We start from the raw sequence: 24,846 nt of genomic DNA on the forward strand, positions 1-24,846 counted from the left end.
GGAGACAACAGGCTTCTCTGCACAGATTGAAGTTTCTTCTTGTTTCATCTGGTACTTTTTTAGCTTCCAAATAAGGAGAGATTAAAAATACTGGGTCTATTCATCTTTGAAAAGAGATGATTGAGGGGGGATATGATAGAAATCTGTAAACTCCTGAATGGTGTGGATAAAGTGTATAAGGACGTGTTATTTACCCTTTCACATAACACAAGAAAAAGGGCTCACTCAATTAAGTTAATAGGCAGCAGGTTTAAAACAAACAAAAGGAAGTACTTCCTCACACAACACTCAGTCAACCCGTGGAACTAATTGCCAGGGGATGTTGTGAAGGCCAAAACTATAACTAGATTTAAAAAAAAAATAAGTTCATGGAAGATAAGTCCATTCATGGCTATTAGCCAGAATGTCCAGGAAGCAACCCCATGCTCTGGGTGTCACTAAGCCTGTGATTGCCAGATGCTGGGACTGGATGACAAGGGATGTATCACCGGATGATTGCCTGGTTCTGTTCATTCCCTTTGAAGAATCTAGCATTGGACACTGATGGAAGACAAGTTATTGAGCTAGATGGACCATTGGTCTGACCTAGTACGGTCGTGCTTATATTTAATATAACCCATACCTGGATTAGACCAATAACTTAAATAGCAGCACTTTTCATGACCATTTAAGTGTTCACTGCCTCTCACGCCACTGGCTTACAAGGGCACTGGACACATCTTTCTCCAAGGTCAATCTGCACTGAGTCTTCTGTATACATACAGACCTACAAAGACACATACATATATACACACATGCAGATCACCCAACAAATCACTGAAATGTAGTCATCTCTGGTGTGGAACACACTGGAGTATTTGCTCCAACAACACTACTCAACAGCAGCTAGGCTCGGGGACATGAAGAATAATCTGTCAGCTGAAACTATCAGCAGAGCTGACAGTGACAGAAAGCAAGAATTTGGTCAAAAAGGACACCTGAATTAACAAGCAGACTGTTGTGAAATATGCCATCAACTCTTTAAAAATCAGAAGTGTATAGGACCTTGGTAGTGTGTCTAATCTGAATGAGGTATTGTTAATAGCACAGTAGCCGCCTAATGTTCTTCTAAGGCATCAGTTCAATACTGAGAGCCACCTATTCAACTGCCAACCCAAACTTCCAGAAGCACCTTCAGTGTTCCTTAAAAGACCTCCCATTCAAAGAGTGACTAGGCTCCCTTCTGCTTAGCTTGTGAGAATTAGCTATGATAGATCACAGCTCAAAATGGTGCAACTATGATGGTAGCACCATGTAATGAGGCCTTCGCCTGCCCTCACAACAAATCAGCCAGAGACCCCCTCTGAGTGCAATCACCAGTGCTTTTTATTTTCAGTGTCATCTCCCACCACCTTCTATTTACAGTCTGCTCCAAACTAGCAACCTGGGGGACAGCTAGCTTCTCCAGCCAGCAGGGATGCACAGCTTTTGGCTCCTCCCTTTCCTTTCTCTTCCCCCCTTTCACTTCCTTCCTGCCAGCTTTATATAGCCCCCTGGCTAATGAGGCCCGCAGGTGCTTCTCTTCTAGCAATTAGGCATAGCATACTCAGCCAGCCCCAATTAATACTTCTTAATTGGAGCTGGGCTAACAGGGGCCTGGCTCAGGACCTCCTGGCCAGCACCCTGTTACACTCCACAATTAAGTCTTTTGTTATTTTCTGAACTTCTGATAATTGCACAAAAGCAGAGTATTCTAACTATGCTGTTCAGTCCATTCAGAAATGCTATGGCAAGTTTGGGTGCCCACTGTTCCAGCAGGAAAACAGAGCATTAGAAACTTGTGCACGTATACGGGCGCACCGGTTGGAAAACAAACAACATGACATTAAATGTAGTGAAGAATAATTTATCTTACCTGTTGTAGCTGTGGTTGTAAAAGCTGGAAATGGCACTTTGTTATATACAGGGCCTGGGAATAGGCAAATAAAATCAGTTCTTAAAGAAGACAATAAACTTGTGTTTATAATAAGATCTTAAAAATAATTCACTTGTGTTGTGCCACAAGGTGAAAGCCCCTCTACACATTGCAGCGATCTCAGTACCACTATGACTTTTCCTTTTTAAAAAACTCATAAGTTTTTGCATAGAGGAGCATTATGTTGGTATTAGTAAATCCTATAGTCAAGTTTGGAAATCCTGGATTTGATTGATTGTTGATACAAATTCATTGTGGGGCTGACGTTGTCAATATTTGGTGTTTGCTAAAAGAAGACTACTTTTAAGATATACATATGACAATCCCTCCACACACTTATTTCCTCTTCAGAAACCATTCAAAATGGCTGAGATTTGAATATTGACACGTAAACATTCTTCACTGGGAAGCACACCCATAACCAAATGTGACCAACTCTGGCTGCAAAGCAGCAAAGTCATTAACATTTTAAAGTTAAGACTGGACATACATAGTAGGAGTGGTCACTAAGGAATGAATCATGTCCCCATTGCAGTGACAAATACAAAGTCTGTGCACTAGGGAGGAACGTGGTTGGCAGAGAAAGAGTGCACATGCATCTGAGTGCCAGTGGACTGCTACCCCTTCCTCAATTATGGAGTGGGAAAAGAGGTGCCCCACAGCCATTAAAGCAGTGGTTCTCAAACTTTTGTACTGGTGACCCCTTTCACATAGCAAGCCACTGAGTGTGACCTTCCCCCCCTTATAAATTAAAAACACTTTTTTATACATTTAACACTATTATAAATGCTGGAGGCAAAGCAGGGCTTGGGGTGGAGGCCGACAGCGCGCGACCCCCCCCCAAAATAACCTTGACCCCCAGTTTGAGAACCCCTGCATTACAGCATCCCCGGGAATGCAGTTACTCTCTAGGCTGCTATGACCCCATGTCCATGAAGGCTTTCAACTACTTAATGCAGGGCAATTTCCCATTCAGCTCCCACAATAGTGGAATACAAGGTACCCATCTGGTGTTAACGGAATGCAGAGAGGGCTCCATGCATCCTACCCATTGGTTTGACTGTCTTCAGAGCCTTTTTCATCCCTTACTCTCACTGCCCATAATAATCTGGCCTTAACTCTGAGAAGTTTGACTTTCCAGACAGCTTCACTGCGCAAATGCATGCCTTTCCCCAGGAGTGCATATTGAAAAATGCTTGTTAATAATAACATACTGGTGCCTTGTAGCTAAGCCAGTGTATACTTAGCTGAAGACTGTAGCAGGCAATGGTGTAACAGTAAATGGAATGAGTTCCCTTCCACATGTGCGGAAGCCAACTTTTTTTTTAAGCTGTTGTAGTTTATATTTGACAGATCCTTAGCGCAGTTAAGGTCTTACCTTGAAACTGTGCACGCAGTATTGCCTGACTCATGCTCACGTAATTTCTATACATACAATCTTGTATTTCCCGGAGCCTCGTATTTTGTTTTTGTTTCTGTTACTTTAAATTACAGAAAGGTCAATGCGTTCTGTGTTCTGAATATTTTAGATTTCAGATGTGTCATAATTAAAGATGACTTACCAGAAGAAATTACTATTTCTCCAGATGAAATATTGCATGTTTTATTCCCCAGGAAGGGAAAACTACACGTACACCAGAAAGTCTGATTAATGGCTGACTGGTTTGTACTTTGTATCTTCAGTATTGATCTCAATTCATAGAAACCTTCACCATCTTTTAGATTTTCAGCTTCAAGAGATATTCCTAAAAGTAAGATGGAAAAGCCATTAGTCCTTCTTTTATGCCCTGTCCGATAAATCAGAGCTGTGTGAAATGCTAGCTCTGAAAAACACACTCATACAGCTTAAGGTTTCTTAACTCAGATCTGGTATAAAGGTTTAATCCGATAAACATGACTGTTCCAAGTTATCATCTCCATGAATGGAATTGCGGTATGGGAGCCATCACTGCTGGTCAGCTGTTCTTCACTGACCGTAAGGATGTTCCTTCTGCACTGAAATGGGTACCCACAACCCTCCACCCAATTGCAGCACCAATTGCTTTTCTTTTGGCTTATAAGAATATTATTTCTGATTAACATTTATTACCTCCAAATTGGTCTTTAAGAATCTCTCCATCTGCATACCAGGTGAGGTTCGGCATGGGAAATGCCTTCCTTACAGTACAGGTAAGACTAGCCTATAGGATAGTAGGAATAAGTCAAGTTACTAGTCAAAACATTTCTGACATGATTTGCGTTAATATTCATTACAAAAATAATAATAAAAAAATTGTATGAACATATTGGCCATTCCCATTTAGTAAGAACCATTTACTTCTCTTTTAGGATGATGATGTTTCTTATCTAGTTCATTCTATTTCTACACTAAAAGGTAAGATTTATCAAGCTCAAAGGACTGCTAAATAGAATGTATAAGCATTTCATCCTCAATATAGATCTTTGAGTGAAAGCTGGGAGGATTGAAATTCATTATCCAATTCTGTTAGTGGCTTGAGAGAGATGAGATGGTGTTCTCAGTACTGTTCCTAGCAGATAGATAGACATCCATATTTTTAAAAAAACACATCATTTGTAATAGTCTGGATTCTCAGGGAAGTTTAGGCACAGCCTCCTTTATTTCAGATATCCTGATAGGTCCTCAGAAAGTCTTCCTGGCAAAGGATGTGTCAAGTACATAGAACTAGCTACCATAGAACTGGGCACACGGATGCCAAAGATTACAGAGACACGCATAAGCCTATGTGTTGCACCCTACGTGGAATAACAAAGGACAGAGCATCCTTACTCCCAAGCATATGACGCATTTACCCCTAACTGGGTTTTGTGGCAGCCAACAAAAGGCAAAGGCTGGGTAGACCTGAAGATCGGACTAACCTCTCTCTAGAGGGGGGGGCCTCCACATTGGGGCACAGACATATCAATGGACAGTGAGCATGTGAAGCCTCACCATGCCAGTGCTGCCTGTGTGTTGCACTAGATTAATTTTGTTTTAACATTTTGAAGTGCTAAAGGAAGCTCAGCTTTCTTCTACTTTAAAAGTAAGAAGTTTGTTTTATTATGGGGTAGTCACACACTACATGTCCATCCCTTCTGAAGAAAGCAAAGCATGTCAGTTGACTCCAAATGCATCACAATGGTTACAAACCACACATTAAGGATGGAGATTGACATATTTTTCTTGTCATAAGTCATCTCTGAAATCATGCTGTAATTGATTTTTTTCCTTCTGTTCTCCCCACAGCCCTTTGTCCTTCCTTTACTATGATCTCATTTATCAGTGCTTCTTAATGGCAAGTCCCAATTTGCTGTCCAGACTGGATTTTATTCCTTTTGGGGGGCTAAAACAGAGGAGGAAGGTGTTCAGATATTTGGATGAGGAGAAGAAGAGTTAAAATCTCTTGAACATAAGCAGAATAGTGCAAATGAGACTGTGGTATTGAAAATTCAGCACTGAAATAGGTCATGGGGGAAATTATGACAGTTCTATGCTCTGTGTCTGATATATGGCTAATCTGAAAGCAGGATGGATGTGGTTTATGTCGCTTTTGTCTGCTGATAGCCTTTCATAGAAAAAACAGACTTCAGATCACAGAACTTATTTCAGGTGTCTACTGATCAAAAGACTAAATTTGGCTGGTCAAAAACTATGCGGACAGATTTCATGACAATGCTGTCACCAGTTGGTCATCAGGCGACTGATCCATTTTATACTAAATATGATCTGAGCTGTAAGATTTGGGTAAAGATTCTGAACATCCATAATTCTGAGTGTATTTCCTCTGCTTTGGGTCCCTCTGCTGATAATGTAAGCCATGTGCCCAAGCTACATTACTGTTGGCAGAGGGTAGTGATAGATGGAGAAATGAGAGGTGTGCCTTAGAAACTCAGCAGGGCTGCCATTAGGCAATGAGTGTGGCAATTTGAGACACAGGATGCACTTTTCAAATAGAGATTGTGCAAAGGTGGTATTGTGTCACCTCTACACGGACACCTCCACCTTAATCTTGGGGGTAGCCAGGGCTGGTCGGAGCCCAAGAGAAGTTAGAGCAGCTAAAGGGCTGTTTCAAGTTGCACTGGCTGGTAAAAAAGCCCCAGGGGGACTGTTACATAACTGGAAACAACTTGAGTGCAAAGTGGAATTTCAGCATTACAGCTCCTTTTAAAATATACTGATTCTACAGCCACTTTTGCCTAGCTGTGCTCAGTGACATGGCAAAAATGCTATTTCATGTCTTTAGGCAGTATTACTCCCAGCAAGCTCGTGCCTGCAGTTCATACAATCAACTGGCTTTCCAGGAATCTATCCATGCGGGAAGACAATCTCCCTGCCTCCTTCCACCGTCAGGTAATAGAAGGAAATGTGATTGGCTAACACAATAATTGAGTTATGAGTTTTCTATAATTGGAACATAGCTGTTGCAAGGACCTACGGTTTGGCTTAAAATCTCGTAGCTGGGGAAAAACAGCAGCCTTATCTCAATCAATCAATCTAGTGACAATTTCATCAGGCAGGCTTGCTGAAATTCTTCTTTGGCCCAACTGGCCCACTAGCAAAGAATTTGGTTGTGCATTTTGTCTATTTTTCACAAGCTTACTGGTTCGGTTATGTCCGATTTTGTTCATGCTCATCTCCCCTTATCCTACGCCCGCAAAGGCCATGCACAATTGTTCCCAACAGTGAACAACAAACTTTGGTATTTTGCCTCATCTCATTTTTACCCTACCAACAATCAGTTTTAATCAACCATTAGTAGCTAATTATTCAAGTGATTTGGGGAGCTTCCACCAGTTCCCCTGTGAGGCTGTTCCACAGCTGAATAGAGCTCTCTGTAAAAACATTTTTCCTGATAAACAGTCTCAATTTTCCTTTGTTCAGTTTCTTATCACCAAAACTGCTAGTAATACCCCCTCGGATCATCCTCAAAAACTCCCTCCTTGATGCATATGAAGGTGCAGTCAAGCATCAACATACTTACTCCTGCAAAAATGTTCTGGGATCTTTTACAATCAGTAGCAGGCAATAGTTGTGCTTGATGTCTAGTTTAAGCACACAGCTCCAAACCAATAAGCTGGTTCATGAATAGCTCAGATGAATGAACATGAATACTGAACTTAAATCACTGATGTGACTTCCTGTGGTCCCTGAGCATTCTGTCAATTTTAAAATCACTCACCTCCTCTATGCTCCCATTGGAACTATTTTGGAGGGCAATGGAGATTTCCGGTTTGGCTGAAAAGCAAATAAAATACATGTTAACAAAACTTACAGCAATCACCAAAGTAATTTAGCTTCTTACAAGAGTCTTAGTATTGTTTTTCCTAAAATTGATACCAAGATCAACATATGCCTTTTTATAATGACATGTGTGGTTAGTACACACTAAATACTGAAGAAGAGGGGAAGAGGCCGACACTTGTAATTGCTACTTCTAGTATATCCTAAGATCTGTATCGTATCTTACTGTTTTTAATTATCCTAGTATCGGAGACATTTGTACCCAAGAAATTAGTTCATAACACCTTATATACAGAATGATGATGGTCATAGCCACAGGAGGAGGAAGACTAGGAGTATTTTCTTGCCGTCAATGTGTTTCATTTGAGTACAGGTGACTATACTAACATGAGCTTGCATATATTTTTAAGCCTGTCTAAATGAATTTTTTTTTCTTCTTAAAACAAGTTGCTGAACGATCATTCAAAAATAAAAGGTGCATTCTGACACCAGTGAATGTTCAGGTCACTAATAATGTCTAAGGACTTATTAGTTTAGTTACCAACCCTTCAGACAGATTGTGGCTAGTGAACAATGAACCTCAAAAGATTTGGACTAAACCCCCCAAAATTAAATGCTTATCTCAACCTTACCTTACTCTCTAGCCCTCTTTTGGCTGCAAAACTGGACTAGAAATCTCAGGTAACCAAGGGTTTCTTCTGAGAATTTCGGTTCTTCCTATTTCCTGCCGACAGCTTTCCAGATTTCAGCTGTGTTGCCTTTGCTCTCTATCACAAAATGTTTGCCCAGGTCACCTCTATAGCACCACGGCACTACTTCACTGAGGAATTCTGCCCACATCTGTCTGTCACATCAGAGTAATGCAAAGCTGTTCTGTTCAGATCAATTCATCCATAACTGTGGCTTTCTTTCGTCACATCTTATTGCTTTTGGAATCTTTGGCATGTGTGTTCAGTTTTGCTGACTTGTTTTACTTGGACTGGCTCAGGTTTTAGTTTCAGGGGTTTGGGTGTTTGCTTGTGTTGTATGTGACATGTTGTGGGTGTTATTTGTGGTTTGTTGGGTTTTTTTGGAGGGGTTCTCGCTATTGTCTCCAGATACTGTACTGGAAAGCTGGTGCTTTCAGATATTCTGCTTCTTACCCAAGCTTTAACTAGGCAGCACAGCGGAATGAACAACAATGGGCTGGGAAGAAAACAGCCACACTTTTTCAAACCTCAGAAATGTTGAATATTGGATGAAGATTAAGCCAGAATTTATTATATCTTAGCCATGTTTGCACACTCCTCTTGTATGTATTTATTTTAAATCACAGCTGGATAATTTTTTCCCCAAGTCCATGTTGGTTTCTGGCCATGCTATTTTCTCCATTTCATGATATGTTTGGTGCACAACTATTCAATCCTGCATCTACGGGAAAAGGAATTGGAAGATCTAAGGTCTTTTCCATCTAACTTCTAAGCTTCTATTAATTGTTTGGCATCCATTTAGCTTTCTAGGATCTTTACAGATGTTTTGGGACCAGGAAGAATTCAGTATCTAGCACAGTGATTTCTGCTGTTGGACTTGTCAATCATTGGCAAGTTGAGACTTGAAAAATAACAGTTCTCACTAACTTAACTCAGCGCACTCAGTTTGAGAAAAGGCATGTTCACTAAGCACATAGTTCCAAAAGTCTTCTGTTAACCCCTGCCTCATAATTGCTTATTGACGTTTTACAGGGGGCTAGAAAAATCCATCAGGTCCCTGACTTTGCTTTTATATCATATCTTACTTGAACTGTAACATAGACCCAATATAACACTTAATTGCTATCACTGACTCTTACACACAGGGTCACAGTCTCTACTATGCCAAGTTAAAACGGGACACAACAGTGAGATAGGGAGGGCTGTTAGGGAGAAAGCTACAGCTCCCTCATTCTCTGTCCAGCTCCAGTGCAGTATCCATAGCGGAGGGTCTGATGCAACCTGAGATGGCTAGTTGTCATCCCCAAGTGACCATATGAGGTCTGAGGACTGCTGAATCGGTGTGCTATGGGCACTCCCCCTGCTTGCCCCTCCCCAGCCCCAGGGGAAAGAGAAGCAAGCTGCAGTCCCTGTGACCTGCACTCTATTTTCCTTCTGAACATGTGTGACTAAGATTTGAGAGACCTCAAGTCATCTTCTGAATCCCCCTCCAACCTTTCTGCTGACTGGGGACCAGGAGGGGAAGAGTGCCCAAGACAGAAGCTATATAAGGCAGTCCAATTGCTAGGGATTGGGCTGAGGCTACTACAGGGCCCTCAAAGAGCATAGCATAGCACAGCAAAAGGTTTTGGTTTGTCTAGTTTGTGCTGAAGTCTGCTCTGCTTCTGCCCCCTCCCATTTCCTGCTAACCATGCTGGTGTACGTGTCTCTGTGCACAGCCACCCCAACACAAGTTTACATGAACAGCGAGCAAAGGATATTAATGTCTAACTTATCATACGCAGAACAAGGGGCTATTCTAATTGCAGTGGTTTCAATACTTTTCAGTGCTCAAGGGTCTATCCAGATTACACTAATTATTTGTCAAACGTCCCTTTTTAAACTTAAAAGCCATTTCTGACTCACACAAGCGCAAGAGGAAATCTCAGACCATCAGCTTCTATTTTTGTGTCTCACCTCAGCGTGTGACAGCCCCAAAGAGTTTCCTTTTTCAAAAAATATTGCTTCCTGCTGAATCTTTGCATTCTGGGCATCAGCCCAGTGTGAGATGTGTTGGAGACTCCTGAGAGCCGGTGGTTATATAATGGATATGTGGACAGCCCCTCCACTCGCTGCTCATTCATTTTAGCAACCCTGGAGTTGTACCTTCCAAGAGTCAGTGGACTATAAGCAGATTAATCACTCTCACAACTCCCCAGGTCTTTGACACAGCAAACAATGCTGTCCACTTGTACTTCAGCAGTTTCCAAGCAGACTTCCTACACTATTTGAAACAGAACAGAGCAAGATTTGATAAAATAGTTATATGGGATGCCTCATTTTGTGGGTGCCCAGTCTGTGACAACTCAAAGGGTTCCGATTTTCAGAGGGTGGGTGGATCAGTAATTTTCTGAGAATCAGGCCCTTTTAATGTGTTTCAGGTGAGGCATAAAAAAAAATGACGCACCCAAAATCACTAGTTACTTACTAAAATCTTCGCCGTGATATATAATTGAACTGATCACAAGCCAGTAAGGGCTACACTTTTATATGATCTCAGTAACAAGGGCACAATGAGCTTGACTGTGAAAGTGCATGAATGCCCAACTGTTACCAAACTTGCACATACAGATGAGCTACTTACACACCTGTTTGCATGTTGACTGTCTATTTGTATACCCAGTAAGGTACTTTCCACAGATGCTTTCCTCAGTGTTGCAGGTGCTGGCACCAGATACTGGAAATTTGGCCTTAAGTGTTTGTTAAGAAATGTGGGTTTATTCTCTGAAGTAATTCACAAGAACAAAATGGCTGTCTGCGTAGCATGAATCAGAAGTCTTTATAATGCAAAAAAGGAAGAGTCGTCATAAACTGCTTACCAAATACTTTCACTTTGGTGATGTTCGTCAGGATTCTTTCAGGATGGTACATCACACGACAAGAGAACACCTTGCCATCGTCAACCATTTTGATTGGGGAAATCTTTAGTGCATTGTCTGGACCTAGCTGAATTCTTTCCTTATACAATAGGCTGTAAGTCTTATTCACATCCTGGTGGTAGAACTCTTTGATAAGAGTTGTTTCTTCACGTCCATATTCCCCCTGTTTAAAACACAGACAGATATTTCTTCCAGTCACAAACTCCTCCCTCCCTCCCTCACAACCATTTCCTTCTCACCTTCTTTGAGTCAAAGCCTCAGGGATCAATCTAGGGTTGCAACATTAAGCTTAGCACTTTTCATATAGCCTTTTCAATTCCTGGATCTCCGAGCGCATCACCGAAATGGTCATGATCTCCATTTTACATATGGAGGAAATAGACACAGAGTAGCTGGTTGACGAGCTTATGATCAAGTCTTCTGAATTGTAGTCCTGAGGCTTAGACAGGAACCATACTGTGTCCTTCCCACCTACAGCTACCCTTCCACACAGTGTTAGGCAACTTTAGCACATTTAAGACTAGAGAAAAATTAGAGACTTCTCTTAATCTTTTGATTTTTTTTTTAAATTTCTAGTTGCACCCGACTAACTGAAAAGCTGAACTTCATCATCTTCTTTTGACTCCTGTTTGCCAGAGCTAGTAGCAATGCCTAGAGTTAAGACTGAGTCCCTTTCTCTGTGCGTTTGTACACATACAATCTCAACATGTGCCATATATTTGCACATTCTGAAATGCAGAACTTTTGCTCTTTTTTTCCAATTCATAGTTTGAATTAACATCACCAAATATAAATTAGCACAATATGCAGACTTGCCCTACAAAATTTCTAAGTTTAGGATAAATGTAGTACAAAGAAGAGGAGATCCAAACTGATAGCCAAAGGGGACAGAGCCACTAGAGAAAATAAAAGTTATGCTTATATTTGAAGGTCAGATTAACAAAGACACTATCAATTCGAGCTTTTCAAGAGTAACAGGTGCCAACAGATATAAACCTCAAAAAGAGCAAACAAGGTACAGAAATTAATGAGCAATGCCAAGGACATAGTTTGCTCATCTTCATCTCTGAACTACTGAAAGTAATTACAAGACAAAGTTGGAAAAAATACAGAGATTCCTGCGAAAAGTAACTGCAATGCAAAAAATAACTTGTTCAGCTCAAAGCCAAGAGCTTCTAAATTTGTTTTGTATGTGGTTTCACATGTCTAAGCAACTGTTTGAGAGCTGTTTTGTTCTCCCCATTTTCAAATTGAAAGTTAGCAGCGAGCAAAAATACCCATATGTAGTCTCACATTCTATTTCTGAAATCACCAGACACATTACTTATCAAACAACCAGGAGCAGTTCAGATAACCCTGAATGATGTTGAACATTTGGTAGTGCTCAAAGAATTTAACAACTTTAAAAAAAATGATGCAGAGGGTTTTTTGGTTTTGTTTTTAATTTGGTCATTCAATTTACCAATTTCACTACCCTTTCCAACACTCTTTTTAGTTTCATTTATTTTGTGAAAAATTAAACCACCATAGCCATGTTTTTTCTTTGTTTTCAAACACACCGTTTCCGGTGAGATGTATGCTGCTTGTCAACTGTGGAGACACTGCATTTCTAGCTTTTCCTCCCTGTTGTCACAGTCTGATGTTTTCTCAGGTACTGAAATTAGCTATACCTTTTGTCTAACAAACCTTTACTTTAACTGTTTGCAGTCCCCTGTGCAAAGTATAACATTTCTATTTGCTATGTTTTTTCCTTACTTTTTAACCAATAATGGAGGGTAGTTATACTTACCATTAGCCATTTCAAAGGATACTTGGACAAATTTACAGAAGTCATGTTCTCAAGGCATGGAATTTCCAGTGTTTCGTTTAATAGCACTTCCACCACCCCATAGTGCTTCTCATCTTTTACAATTGTAGCAAAAAGCAAGAAGAACAAAGAAAATGATTAGCACAATATGTGGTGTGCTCTAAAACAAAACATGCATTGCTCTGCTGTTCCTATGCTATTGATTCCATAGAATAGGCACTATTTAAAAAAAAAATTGGTTAAAATACTTCCAAAGCACAATAATCTTTTTAAGACTTATTTGCTAACTGAAAACCACGGTCCCAATTCTGCAAGCAACCCTATACCTGAAAGTTCCATTGAGTTTAACAGGAATATTGTAATGGAGTACTTGCAAAAGAAATTCCGCTAGTTGTAGAATCAAGATTTACTCTCAGAAGGGAAACTTGGAAAGGAGGGGGAAAAATGAGTTTGTTCCCTTCCTTCTGAGACACGTAAGAGTCTGAAATTTCCAATTTCTTCTACTGGAATAAACCTTAACACTAATTTTCCCATCTTTGGTACTTTTCATCTGAGATGCTCAAGGAGCTTTACAAACATTGACTAAGCTTTGCACCATCTCATGTGAGTGAAGTATACTCCCTGTTTTACTGATGAGGAAAGAGACACAGGCATTAAGCGAGTTGATCCAGGTCACACAGACAGTGGCACAGCTGGAAATGGAGCACAAAACTCCTAAAACCCCATCCTTTTTCTACCATTGAGTCTCCTTTTTTGAAACAATCATGCTGGGTTATTTTCCTTCCAATAACGTCTTTGCCCAGGAAAGTTTTGTTTAGTAATCACACAACAAAATTTAGATATGGATGCAACAGTCTGAGCGCACATTCCCTCTCCCGTAACAGCAGTATGCTTCAAATAGTAATAACTAGGGCTGTCAAGCAATTAAAAAATTTAATCGTGATTAATCGCACTGTTAAAGAATAATAGAACACCATTTATTTAAGGTTTTTTTGGATGTTTTCTACATTTTCAAATATATTGATTTCAATTACCACACAGAATACAAAGTATACACTGCTCAATTACTATTTTTTATTACAAATATTTACATGGTAAAAAACAAAAGAAATATTATTTTTCAGTTCACTTAATATAAGTACTGTAGTGCAATCTCTTTACTGTGAAAGTGCAACTTACAAATGTAGAATTATGTACCAAAAAACTGCTAAAAAATAAAACAATGTAAAACTTCAGAGCCTACAAGTCTACTCAGTCTACTTCTTGTTCAGCCCATCGCTCAGACAAAAAAGTGTGTTTACATTTGCAGGAGATAATGCTACCAGCTTCTTATTTACAATGTCACCTGAAAGTGACAACAGTTGTTGCATGGCACTGTTGTAGCTGGCGTCGCCAGATGCGCTCAAGATTCATATATGCCTTCATGTTTCAACCACCATTCCAGAGGACATGTGTCCATGCCGATGACAGGTTCTGCTTGATAACCATCCATAGGAGTGAGGACTGATGCATGTTCATTTTCATCATCTGAGTCAGATGCCACCAGCAAAAGGTTAATTTTTCTTTTTTGGTGGTTCGGCTCTGTCATTTCTGCATTGGAGTGTTGCTCTTTTAAGACTTCTGAAAGCATGCTCCACACCTCGTCCCAATCAGATTTTGGAAGGCAATTCAGATTCTTAAACCTTGGGTTGAGTGCTGTAGCTATCTTTAGAAAGCTCATATTGGTACCTCCTTCACGTTTTGTCAAATATGAGGTGAAAGCGTTCTTAAAACAAACAACATGTGCTGGGTCATCATCTGAGATTCCTGTAACATGAAATATATGGCCAAATGCAGGTAAAACAGAGCAGGAGACATACAATTCTCCCCCAAGGAGTTCAGTCACAAATTTAATAAACACATTTTTTTTTAACGAGCGTCATCATCATGGAAGCATGTCCCCTGGAATGGTGGCCAAAGCATGAAGTGGCATACGAATTATTTAGCATATCTGGCACGTAAATACCTTGCGATGCCAGTTTACAAAAAAGCCATGCAAATGCCTGTTCTCACTTTCAGGTGATATTGTAAATAAGAAGAGGGCAGCATTATCTCCTGTAAATGTAAACAAACTTGTTTGTCTCAGCGATGGGCTGAATAAGAAGTAGGACTGAGTGGACTTGTAGGCTCTCAAGTTTTACATTGTTTTGTTTTTTGAGTCCAGTTATGTAACAATATCTACATTTGTAAGTTGCACTTTCACAAGAAAGAGATTGCACTACAGTACTTTTATGAGGTGTGACAAAGCTCCTCCTCTGCCTTGGTGGGTCCTGCGCTTATTGGCGGATTTGCTCACCTCAGAGGTTCACGGAAGCTCTCAGTTTGGCCACTTTCATGGCTCAAATCTGCAGTTCATTCAGTTAGCCTCATCACTGGCCAGCATGGGGAAAAGGAAGAACAATAATTCCCTGCAGTCTCTACTGATTCACCTAGTCGATCAGGGAACAGACCAGAGACCTTCCCCTCTGGTGGAACCCACAGTCCAGTTCATCTCCTCCGGTATCAAGTAGGGAGTTGGGGGGATGGAGGGAACCCGGGCCCACCCTCTACTCTGTGTTCCAGCCCAGGGCCCTGTGGATTGCAGCTGTCTACAGTGGCTCCTGTAACAGCTGTGTGACAGCTCCAACTCCCTGGGCTACTTCCCCATGGCCTCCTCCCAACACCTTCATTATTCTCACCACAGGACCTTCCTCCTGATGTCTGATAATGCTTGTACTTCTCAGTCTTCCAGTTGTACACCTTCTCACTCTTAGCTTCTTGTCCTTCTTGCTCCCAGCTCCCCGCACACACACCACAAACTGAAGTGAGCTCCTTTTTAAACTCCAGTGCCCTGATTTGCCAGCCTGTCTTAATTGATTCTGGCAGCTTCTTGATTGGCTGCAGGTGTCCTAATTAGCCTGCCTGCCTGAATTGTTTCCAGAAAGTTCCTGATTGTTCTGGAACCTTCCCTGTTACCTTACCCAGGGAAAAGGGACCTACTTAACCTGTGACTAATATATCTGCCTTCTATCACTCTCCTGTAGCCATTTGTCCTGATCCTTTCACAGAGGTGAATTGAAAAATATTATTTCTTTTATCATTTTTACAATGCAAATATTGGTAATAAAAATAATAATATAAAGTGTGCAGTGTACATTTTGTATTCTGTGTTGTAACTGAAATAAATATATTTGAAAATGTAGAAAAACATCCACAATATTTAATAAATTTCAATTGGTAGTCTATTGTTTAACATTGTGATTAAAAGTGTGATTAATCTCAAATTTTTTAATCACAATTAATTTATTTAATTAAGTTGGGCTGTCGATTAATCACAGTTTAGTAAAAACCAAGTGTCTGCACTCAGCTTCTTTCCCTGCATTAATTTTCCACCCTAGTGTCCCCACTCAAGGCTGAAATACAGGCATTAAAAGGTAGAGCAATTCTATAACTAACTAAATACAAATGTGGATTAAGAAATACCATCAAACACAAGCTGCTTTTTTTTTTTTTTTTTTTTTTTAAAGCTGAAGCTCTGCTCTGATGTACAGAGGTCAGACACCCATGCTGGTTTTATCAGTGTCCTTGGATATAATTCCTGTGTGGTGCTGCTGGATTGTCTGCAGGACCCGGTGGGGTGGATGGGATTGCTGAAGGTTAACTCCATTTGCTCTTCACAAGGAGACCTCAGAAGGTTCTGAAGATTCACTGCTCATCCTTCCTGAGGCTGTGCAATGCAAGGTCATCACACCAGGTGCTATTCTGTTGTCTCTCTTGTTCCCCATGTATCAGGGGCCACTAAGAGGGGACTGACATATTTTAGTCTGCAGTATCAGTGAACAGACTACTGTCAACTCTATTGCTTCTCTTAGATTCTGTTATCTTTGCATTTGGATGAAACCCAGATAGTTTAGGATCAATCCAGGCAATACAAAGGCAATGCTGGTAGACAGGAAAAAGCATATTGTAGAAATGATAGGGATAAATCTGCTCCTTATACTTTGGTATATCATCACAGACTCTTATCTGTTCTGACGACAATGGCCCACTGAATCTTTATGACTAATCACGGGGTTTGCAGTTCTCCATTCTAGTAAGGATTTTGCCCATTTATCCATGCCCTTGTCACCTCCAGGCTGATGAATGATATACAGTTTACTTTGCAATGTCTTTGAAGGCCACCTGGAAATGTTAGCTAGTACAAAATGTGGCCTTCTGCCTTTGCTATGGGAAGGCAATAGTGCACGCTGACTAGAAGCTCTTCAGCTCTAGAACTAGATTCCACTAGTAGATTCATCAAAGCCTACATCTAGCTCACATGATAGTGTGCTAGACTAGTTTTTTGCTTTTCCTCAGTCACAGGTTCTTAATCTACGTGGGCTTTCTGTGGCTGACAGTTGTCGGTAATGACAACACTCAGATCTGGAAGTGAAGCGCAGCGTTACAGGTGGCGAGCAGCCCTTGTCATGAAGGCTCTGATTTGCAACCCTCAGAATATTCTGCGGGAAGCTCAAAAGAGGAAGCAGTTGTATGTATTTCAATGCGGGAAGGATCACTCCAAATGGTAAATGTCACTATCACTGCATTACAAAAGAGCACTGATCAGCTTTGCACAATAGTCCAGAAAGGGGAAATGGAGTGAATCTTTAACTTCTCAAGTACGTAGTACGGCAAAACCTTCTGGGTGAGTCAGCAGATAAGTTACATGTCATGCAGCAGGCTACAGGCGGTGAGGTTTAAGTAAGGTCAGTAGACAAACAGGAGAGCTATTTAAAAGATAAATTCTTGACACAGGAGGTATTTTTGCAGACTGCCTCTCCGCATTCTCACAGTTCTGTGTCAACAGCTCTATTTTCCCTGCAGTTCTTTGATTCAGTTCTCTAGTAACAAACTGTCTGCTACGGTCCTATGTGATCGCCATTCACCCTTTTTGTCTCCCTTAAAATATACATCGGAAATAGGCATATTGATAAATGTAGTAATATGTTTGGTTTGCTCTGGTAGGGGGTAGAGCACCGCTTGCTGGTTTGTGCCATTGCTGCAAAAAGCCAGTTCGAAACTCACTGAACGTGAACAATAGTTGTCCTCAATTTAACCTATGTAGAATGGTAATGCTAATGCTGGGCAGGTCTGCATCAGCAAGGAGAAAGGCTTCATTTCTTTAAGAAGGAGAGAGAAAACCCAGCACAATTAATAAGCTTATAGTCAAATGCTCCTCTAGCGTATTCCCTTCATTTCCTCCACCCAGTGCTCTCCACACTGTCGGGCTGTACCATAGCCATGGCACGGAAGCAGAACTTTCTGTCTCACAAGGGTGTCAGAAGTGCCCCTCGGCTATAGCACAGAGTGCTGTTGCAGTCCTTTTCACAGTGGCTGGTGGATTTATAACCTCTAAGTTTCACTCATTCATTATTAACATTCTTTATAGAGGCTCACTTCTCTTTCCTAGCTTATTTGATCTGTCTTTTACTGTTAGTCAAATGGCAAGAAGATCCCTAAAGAAGAGACTATGCGGTAACTCCAAGGAACCTCCTGCGCCCACGAGTTAAGATGGAATTTTCTTAATGAACCAACATTTGCTATTTCAACCCTAGTATTCATATCTTTGATCCAGAGCAATAGTTTGTCCGTGTTTGTTTCAGCAAGTTCATGAGGATGGGTTTCTTGGGACTGGTCAGCCCAAATGTAAGTCCATGAAAATTAAAAACAAATGCGAGATACTCAAAGCCACATTCTACATATGTAATCATTGTAACAATTCCACGCTGGAGACTCCGAGTTTCAGCTCGCACATCGCAGCGTATGTGCCTTTTTGGTAAAAGATCTAACTTAGGGCCAAATTCTAAAGCTATTGAGTCAACAGTATTTGCCCTTAGGGCTGGTAGGTGGCCCTTAATGCAGCAGCTGCCATTCTGTTTTGTGGCTGTTTTCTATCCTATGCAAGGACAAACATGTCACTATCTTTTACCTTCCCTATACCCTTCAAACACTCCTGAAAGCCTGCATGCACATGAATGCAGTACACAGGAGAACAAGTACAACAAAACACGTAGTGCCCAAGCAATGGCAAATCACTGTCATTTTCCCTGTTTCATTTCTGTAGTTTGTTAAATACTCGAAATCACATATGTCAGTTGTTTTTTTAAGCAACCAAGAAAACCCAGCTGATGTGAACAACTAAATTCCTTCCTAAAATGAAAATAGTGCAGTTCCTCATTTTTTTCACGTTATCTGAAACCAGGCAAAACTAATGTGATTTCTGATTTTCATTCAAATAAAAAATTTGAGCCAGGTTCCATAACCTTCCAGCAAACTGGACCAAATTTCCTAAGCATCATATTCATGCTTCTGGGTGGAAATCAGGTGGAACTCATTAACCTCATATGGCTCAGAGATGAAACTTGGCAAGTTCAGCAGACTTTAGTTTTTGAGCTAGTTCAAACTCAGGAGTGGTATGAATTCATCCAAAGCAAAACTGGAACCTCTGCATACCAAACCTACTGACCTTCAACAAAACACTTCTCAACATGAACTGAACTGCCACTCGCATGCAGTCGGCCAGCCCTGCCTTTGCTTCTACTATTTATTCGCTGTTTCTAGGAAGCCTAGTGCAAGTTTGAGAGCTGGCTCAGAACAAGTTTGAATCCCCACTTCCCAAACCTACCCTTAAACTGAAGAAATTAGCTACCCGTAGACATTGCAGCCTGGTGCTCAAGGACACCCAGCATTAACAACACACACATCAGTCTACGGGAACTGAGGATGTTCAGTCCTTCTATTTATCTGTCTCTTTCCTAATAATTTCAACACACAGAGTATAGTATATTTGAAAGACCGGTGTCCTCCATCCCTAGGATGTTGCATGGCCCAGCCCATTTCCCAGTTACCATTCTCTGCCCAGTATTATCATTGTTGTCCCTAATGAACACACATCATCCTTCCTCCCTGTCACTCACCTGGTTCCTTCCATCAACTTGCTCCAATATTCCTGCCCATAAGTTAAATGGTGCTATGCTCCTCACCAGGCAAACTCTTTACATACGGTAAGGCAAGGCATACCAGGCTGTCAGACAACAGCTAAACCAGAGATAGCAAAGTGTCAAGGCAGCAGCAGTACAATACAAGTGCAAATCTGGAATCACAGAGCAAATTGAGCGTAGCCAGGCAAAAGTATTCACATCATTTACTTGTTCTGTTTTTCCCCCTAAGTGTTACCAAAAAACAATAGGGATCTTAATATCACTTACCTTCTGCCTTGATACTAAGATTAATTTCCGCAGCCTTTGTCCCATATGGGTAGGTAGCAAAGCTACACTCATACTGCCCACTGAGTGAGACACTAACGTTACTCAGGTGTAGACTCCACTGATGGCATTCCACCTGGTTTGCTCTGTCAACATGGGAACTCCAAGTCTTGCTAACGTCTACCCAGCAGTGGTGGGGAGTCTCACTGAAAGCCACTGAATAGTTATAATCAGTCTTAGAAAAAGGTAAGTATTTAATGCCATATATAGGGTGATATACAGCTATTCTACTGGGTGGCGTATCATCAATCTTTGACCATTGTGTTTGTGAGACATGGATCCCATCTCCGCTCAGAATGCTGCATTCCAGAGTCACATCACTGCCAGGGAAAGCATGGACTGCTTCTGTCTTTATAATGGTGCCTTCAAGCTCGCCTTAAAAAGAAACAGAAAAACTGTCAAGTCAAGCAATGCTTATAAACAACCCCCTTTTAAATCTTCCTATCAACTCTGTTTGGTGCCTTCACTAGAAAGAGACACCTATATAAGAAGAAGCTGGGGCCAAAAATACAATAGTGCAATATTAAGTAGAGTGAGAAGGTTTAGCAGTTGACGGAAGTAGTAAATCATGAGTACAGATTCCAGAAAAGGAACTGGAGAAAAAAATAAGCAGTGGCTCAAGCAGCTTGAACAGGATGGGGAGCGCTCATCATACTACACAAAGAGAAAGGGGAGCTTTCAAGTGATATGTAAAGCAGAAGCCAGGACTGCTTATTCCACAGGTCTCTTTGCAAGAACCAAGAAGTAGTGAATCCTGCTTGCTAATTCTGTTTTGCGCAATTGCATTCTGCCTTTTTCAAGTACTCCTGCTGTTTCAATAGGAAAAGGTGTTCTTTTACATGGACCTTGCTAGACAGCTTCTGCATTCCACTGTGGAGGTTGTATTTCAATGTTGGAGCAAGCAGCTTCCTCATGTATGGTTTGTTTATCAGTTTGTTAATTTTCTGAGGCGCTTTGAGGTCCTTTGTGCACCATATAAATACAGAGCTAATGCATTTGTGAAAGGAAAAGAAGTTTTCAGCCTGTTTTTAAATAGTTGCTGCCACAGTGAAATTGACCTTTTCTCTTTCTTTTTCCTCCTGGGGGAAAAGAACTCTGTGATCTATCTCCACTGTTTCTGTTGAGTTCCAAGAGACATAGCATGCAGCATATTCATAGGCATGAAGTTCCCAGGTAGCTATCAACTGATGACGTTACACAGAGCAGTCCCCTACAGCAGAACTCCACTGAACCAAACAACAGTACCATACATTGATCACCGTTTTATCTGAAGTATTTGGCAGTCACAAGAAACTTTCAGAAAAAATGGATGTGTATGAGCACCCTCAGGCGTAGGGCTCACTCCCCCTTATCATTCTCTTTAGCCTCTCCCCATCTTTAAAGAACACCTTGAAAATTCTCACGATGCGTCCCTCCCCCCCCTTCCCAAATGGTGTAGTTACAGTCAGAGCCAGAGATTTATGACATCTCTCTCCTAAGCTTTTTGTTCCTCCCCACACACTGCAGTCAACACCCTCAAGTCATTTTATTCATTATGAATTTTTAAAGGGAAATTGAAATTTGATTTTATGTTATATGTAACCATGTCAGGAATGGTCTAGATAATACTTAGTCCTGCCATGAGTGCAGGGGACTGGACTACATGACCTCTCGAGGTCCCTTCCAGTCCTACGATTCTATGTTCTAGAGTCCCCTAAATGCCTGTGCAGACCAAGGACATATAATGTAGCAGTGAACTCATTTGTCATTTATGCAGCACTAATAGTGCTCTAGGAACTATATTGACAGCTATAAAGCCAAGATGCAGGCCCTGAAGGGTTTACAGTCTAATACCCCAGTCCTTGTGGGCAGTTCTCTGAACCCACCAGCACCTCATTGCAGAAAAACTGGTTCTCAAATAACCAAAATATGAAACCAAGTGAATAGAGCATGAAAAGCAATGTGACTGAATAGTCAGGTTAAGTGTACTTATCTCCAGAATTTTAATACCCCCCCCCCATCATGTACATCCTTTACAGTAAAATAAAGGGGCATAAGGTGGACAAGTTAAGATTTAAGTGGAAGATTTGCCTAAATAAAAATCTCAGTACCTGTCCAGTATGATGACTGATCTAAGACCTCTACTTACTAAAGGCATCTGTTATATTCAAGAGGTAGCATCACTTAAGTAGTTTCCAGACAGATAACTCGCAACGAAAATTATTTTTAAAAGCACATATTAAGATCAAAGAGCCACATCAAGCAGGAATTTGGGATAAATATTTTAATACTTCAACTTTTTTTTAATTAATTGCTTAACAGCACCAAATTGATGGAGTCCATTTTATTTAAAAGTGTCCTGCAGCTCTCTCTCTTCTTGGCACTGGAATCTTGCCAATTGTTTTAAAAATTCCAATTTAACCCAACATTAAAAAAAAAAAAGATGCCAGTACGTCCATACTTAACCCCTTTTCCTTCAAGATGTTCCACCCATTCAAAGTATCGTGCAGCATGGGCAACTCAGACACTTAAGTATAAAGTTGAAGGACTTTGTTGGCACCAGAATAAATCGGTATGCACTGGGCATGATTAAATTTAGGCTGGAAATTAAAAGAAACTTTCTAACTATCAGAGGAGGGAGGTTCTGGAACAGCCTTCCAATTGGAGTTTTGAGGGCAAACAACCTAAGAAGTTCTGAGAAGGAACTTGATAAATTTATGAATGGGATTATATGACAGGGCTGTCTGTAATACTAGGGGACTGGACTAAATGACCCACAAGGTCTCTTCCAGTTCTGTTTTCCTCAGTGGTCTGATTTTTATTAGGGCAGAACACCTGTAGCTGCAGAGAACTTTAATGGGAGTTTAGCCTGGATAAACAACAGCAGGATTTTGCCCTAACTTGTGTTTTGTTGAGATTTAATATGGACAACTGTTTCTCTGTGTGCAATATGGATTTTCATTAGTCATTTTACCTGGCTTTTTTTTATTTTTACCATCATCGATTTCTCTTACATAAGTAGGAAATTTCCCTGACCTGCTCCATCTATATGCAGCCATTAATAAACATAATCAGATACATCTTGCAGTTCCAATTAGGTACCTGGAACATCTTTATTTTTTGAATTGGAAATTGGACTCAAGCCACAACATTCATACGCACACTCGGCCCTGGATTTTAAGTACTCCAAACTTCAGGATGCACAAAAGAAGCATTGAGTTTCAAGCCCCACTCTAATTTTTAACAAGGCTGGTTTTGATTAAGCTCCCCTGATACAGACACAGTTGCTCTCCCTTCTCTAAAGTCTTATTCTAATATTCAAAATGCCTTGCTCTCGGGGTATATCTACATAGGTGTAATTCCCGGCTTGAGTAGAAATATGTATACTAGCTGTGCTTATCTAGCAGTCTAAGAAGAGCAATGTGGCTGCAGCAGCGTGGGTAGCAGCTCATGCTAAGTAGGCAGCCAGGGGGTCCAGGTGGGACTGTACTCAGTCAGCTAACCTGAGCTGGTGTACTTGCTACCATGGTCATATGGCTCTTTTTGATGTGCTAGCTTGAACAGAGCTAGTGTGTGTCTGTCCGTCCGTGCTGGGAATCATACCTACCAGCTGCTGTAGAGACATATGCCCAGCAACAACCTTGTCTTGCAAGCCCGTAATACAGTGCACAGATGGGAAAAAATCTTTCCAGGATTTCCAAGCAGTCAGTATCACGGTTCTGCAATTAATGGTCACATTTCGGAGGGGAGGGGAAGAGGAAGTTAAAAACCCACATAGTTAGGAGGGAAGGTCATTTCTAAAACATATATTCTCCTAAAATGAGTGAGTTCTTTGCAATGAGAGAAACTGTGAAACTGGCTTACAACTTTGAAGAAGCTGGCTTGCTAGTCAGTACTTCTAGTTAACATTCAATAGTAGTAATTTGTATCTTACTGTAGCTATGAAAAAGTTGCCTTGAAACATAAAATCAATGTTAGTTTGATTTTTGCCTTAATGTGAAATTTAAAACAGGTTTTTTCCAAATTAAAGAAGCTCAGTCCATAAAACACTTACTTACCAGCAACATGATGTGTTAGGATGAACAAATACAATGCACAGGAAGGCCACCTTTTCTCCATCTTCATCGCTTGGTGTTACATTAACATTTCCGTAGTTGTCTTAGTGATTGCTGTAAATGAAGCCAAAACAGTCTGCTTTACGCAAACACATGTCTGATCAACCCAGACACACCACTCCAGCATGGCTTCAGAGAAGGGCAACGTCAACAGGAAACTGAGGTTTTCACATCTGGTGTGGTAAAATTAGATCTTTACAGAAAAAAACCTTTAAAACCTTTCTGTAAAGATCATGGCTGATTTATTCAAAATATAAACCCTAAATGCTCTCTGAAAATCTATCTAAACTGTAAATTGAAAACCACATCTATTCTACAGCTCACATACAAAACCCAATGCATTGTCTCATTCTCTATACAAAACTCCAGAATGGACACAGTTATTAAGATAAATGTAAACTTCTTGAAAATAGCCTAAGTGTTTAAGAAGTGTGTATGATGTGCTGTATAGAGCAGGGGTGCATTGTAACGAACAGGAATGCAACTATTTGCTGTGCAGTGCACTCCTACATTTTTAAGAACCCATCAATGAACAGACAGAAATTTTGTTCTCAAAGTTAATTCAACCTGTCAGGCCCGACTGAGAGGAGCAAATTTTACTATTGATGAACACCTCTGTACTATAATGTTAATGGATTCCTCATGATGCGGAACACAGTTTGGACTCAGTGTAGACCAGAAAAACTCTGTTCAACATTGTGTGAGCTAACAGCATCTGTGTTGCTAAAACCATTACTGTTACTACTGCTAACAACACAGTTGAAATCAATGGAACTACTCTAATCTGTAAAGATCACTCCTGTAAGTAAGGGCTTGCAAGATC

General features: G+C 40.7%; 1 protein-coding gene across 3 annotated transcripts in view; it reads right to left on the minus strand.

The window, feature by feature from the left end:
• The window catches only part of CD96 (CD96 molecule), a 53,630-nt gene that overhangs the window by 16,827 nt on the left and 11,957 nt on the right, over window positions 1-24,846 (minus strand). For 2 of the 3 annotated variants that reach the window (XM_073306129.1, XM_073306121.1), the window contains exons 1-8: window positions 23,967-24,123; window positions 19,873-20,304; window positions 12,590-12,702; window positions 10,741-10,963; window positions 7,132-7,187; window positions 4,044-4,134; window positions 3,517-3,699; window positions 1,895-1,948 (exon numbers count right to left, since the gene is read on the minus strand). In XM_073306129.1, coding sequence (XP_073162230.1) covers window positions 1,895-1,948; window positions 3,517-3,699; window positions 4,044-4,134; window positions 7,132-7,187; window positions 10,741-10,963; window positions 12,590-12,702; window positions 19,873-20,304; window positions 23,967-24,033 — 1,219 coding nt within the window. In that variant the 5' untranslated portion in view covers window positions 24,034-24,123. Of the gene's footprint in view, window positions 1-1,894; window positions 1,949-3,516; window positions 3,700-4,043; window positions 4,135-7,131; window positions 7,188-10,740; window positions 10,964-12,589; window positions 12,703-19,872; window positions 20,305-23,966; window positions 24,124-24,846 lie in introns of those variants that run through there. The other variant, XM_073306111.1, reaches the window with a different exon arrangement.

Source organism: Lepidochelys kempii, chromosome 1 (assembly GCF_965140265.1).
Source record: "Lepidochelys kempii isolate rLepKem1 chromosome 1, rLepKem1.hap2, whole genome shotgun sequence".
Taxonomy (NCBI): Eukaryota; Metazoa; Chordata; order Testudines; family Cheloniidae; genus Lepidochelys; species Lepidochelys kempii.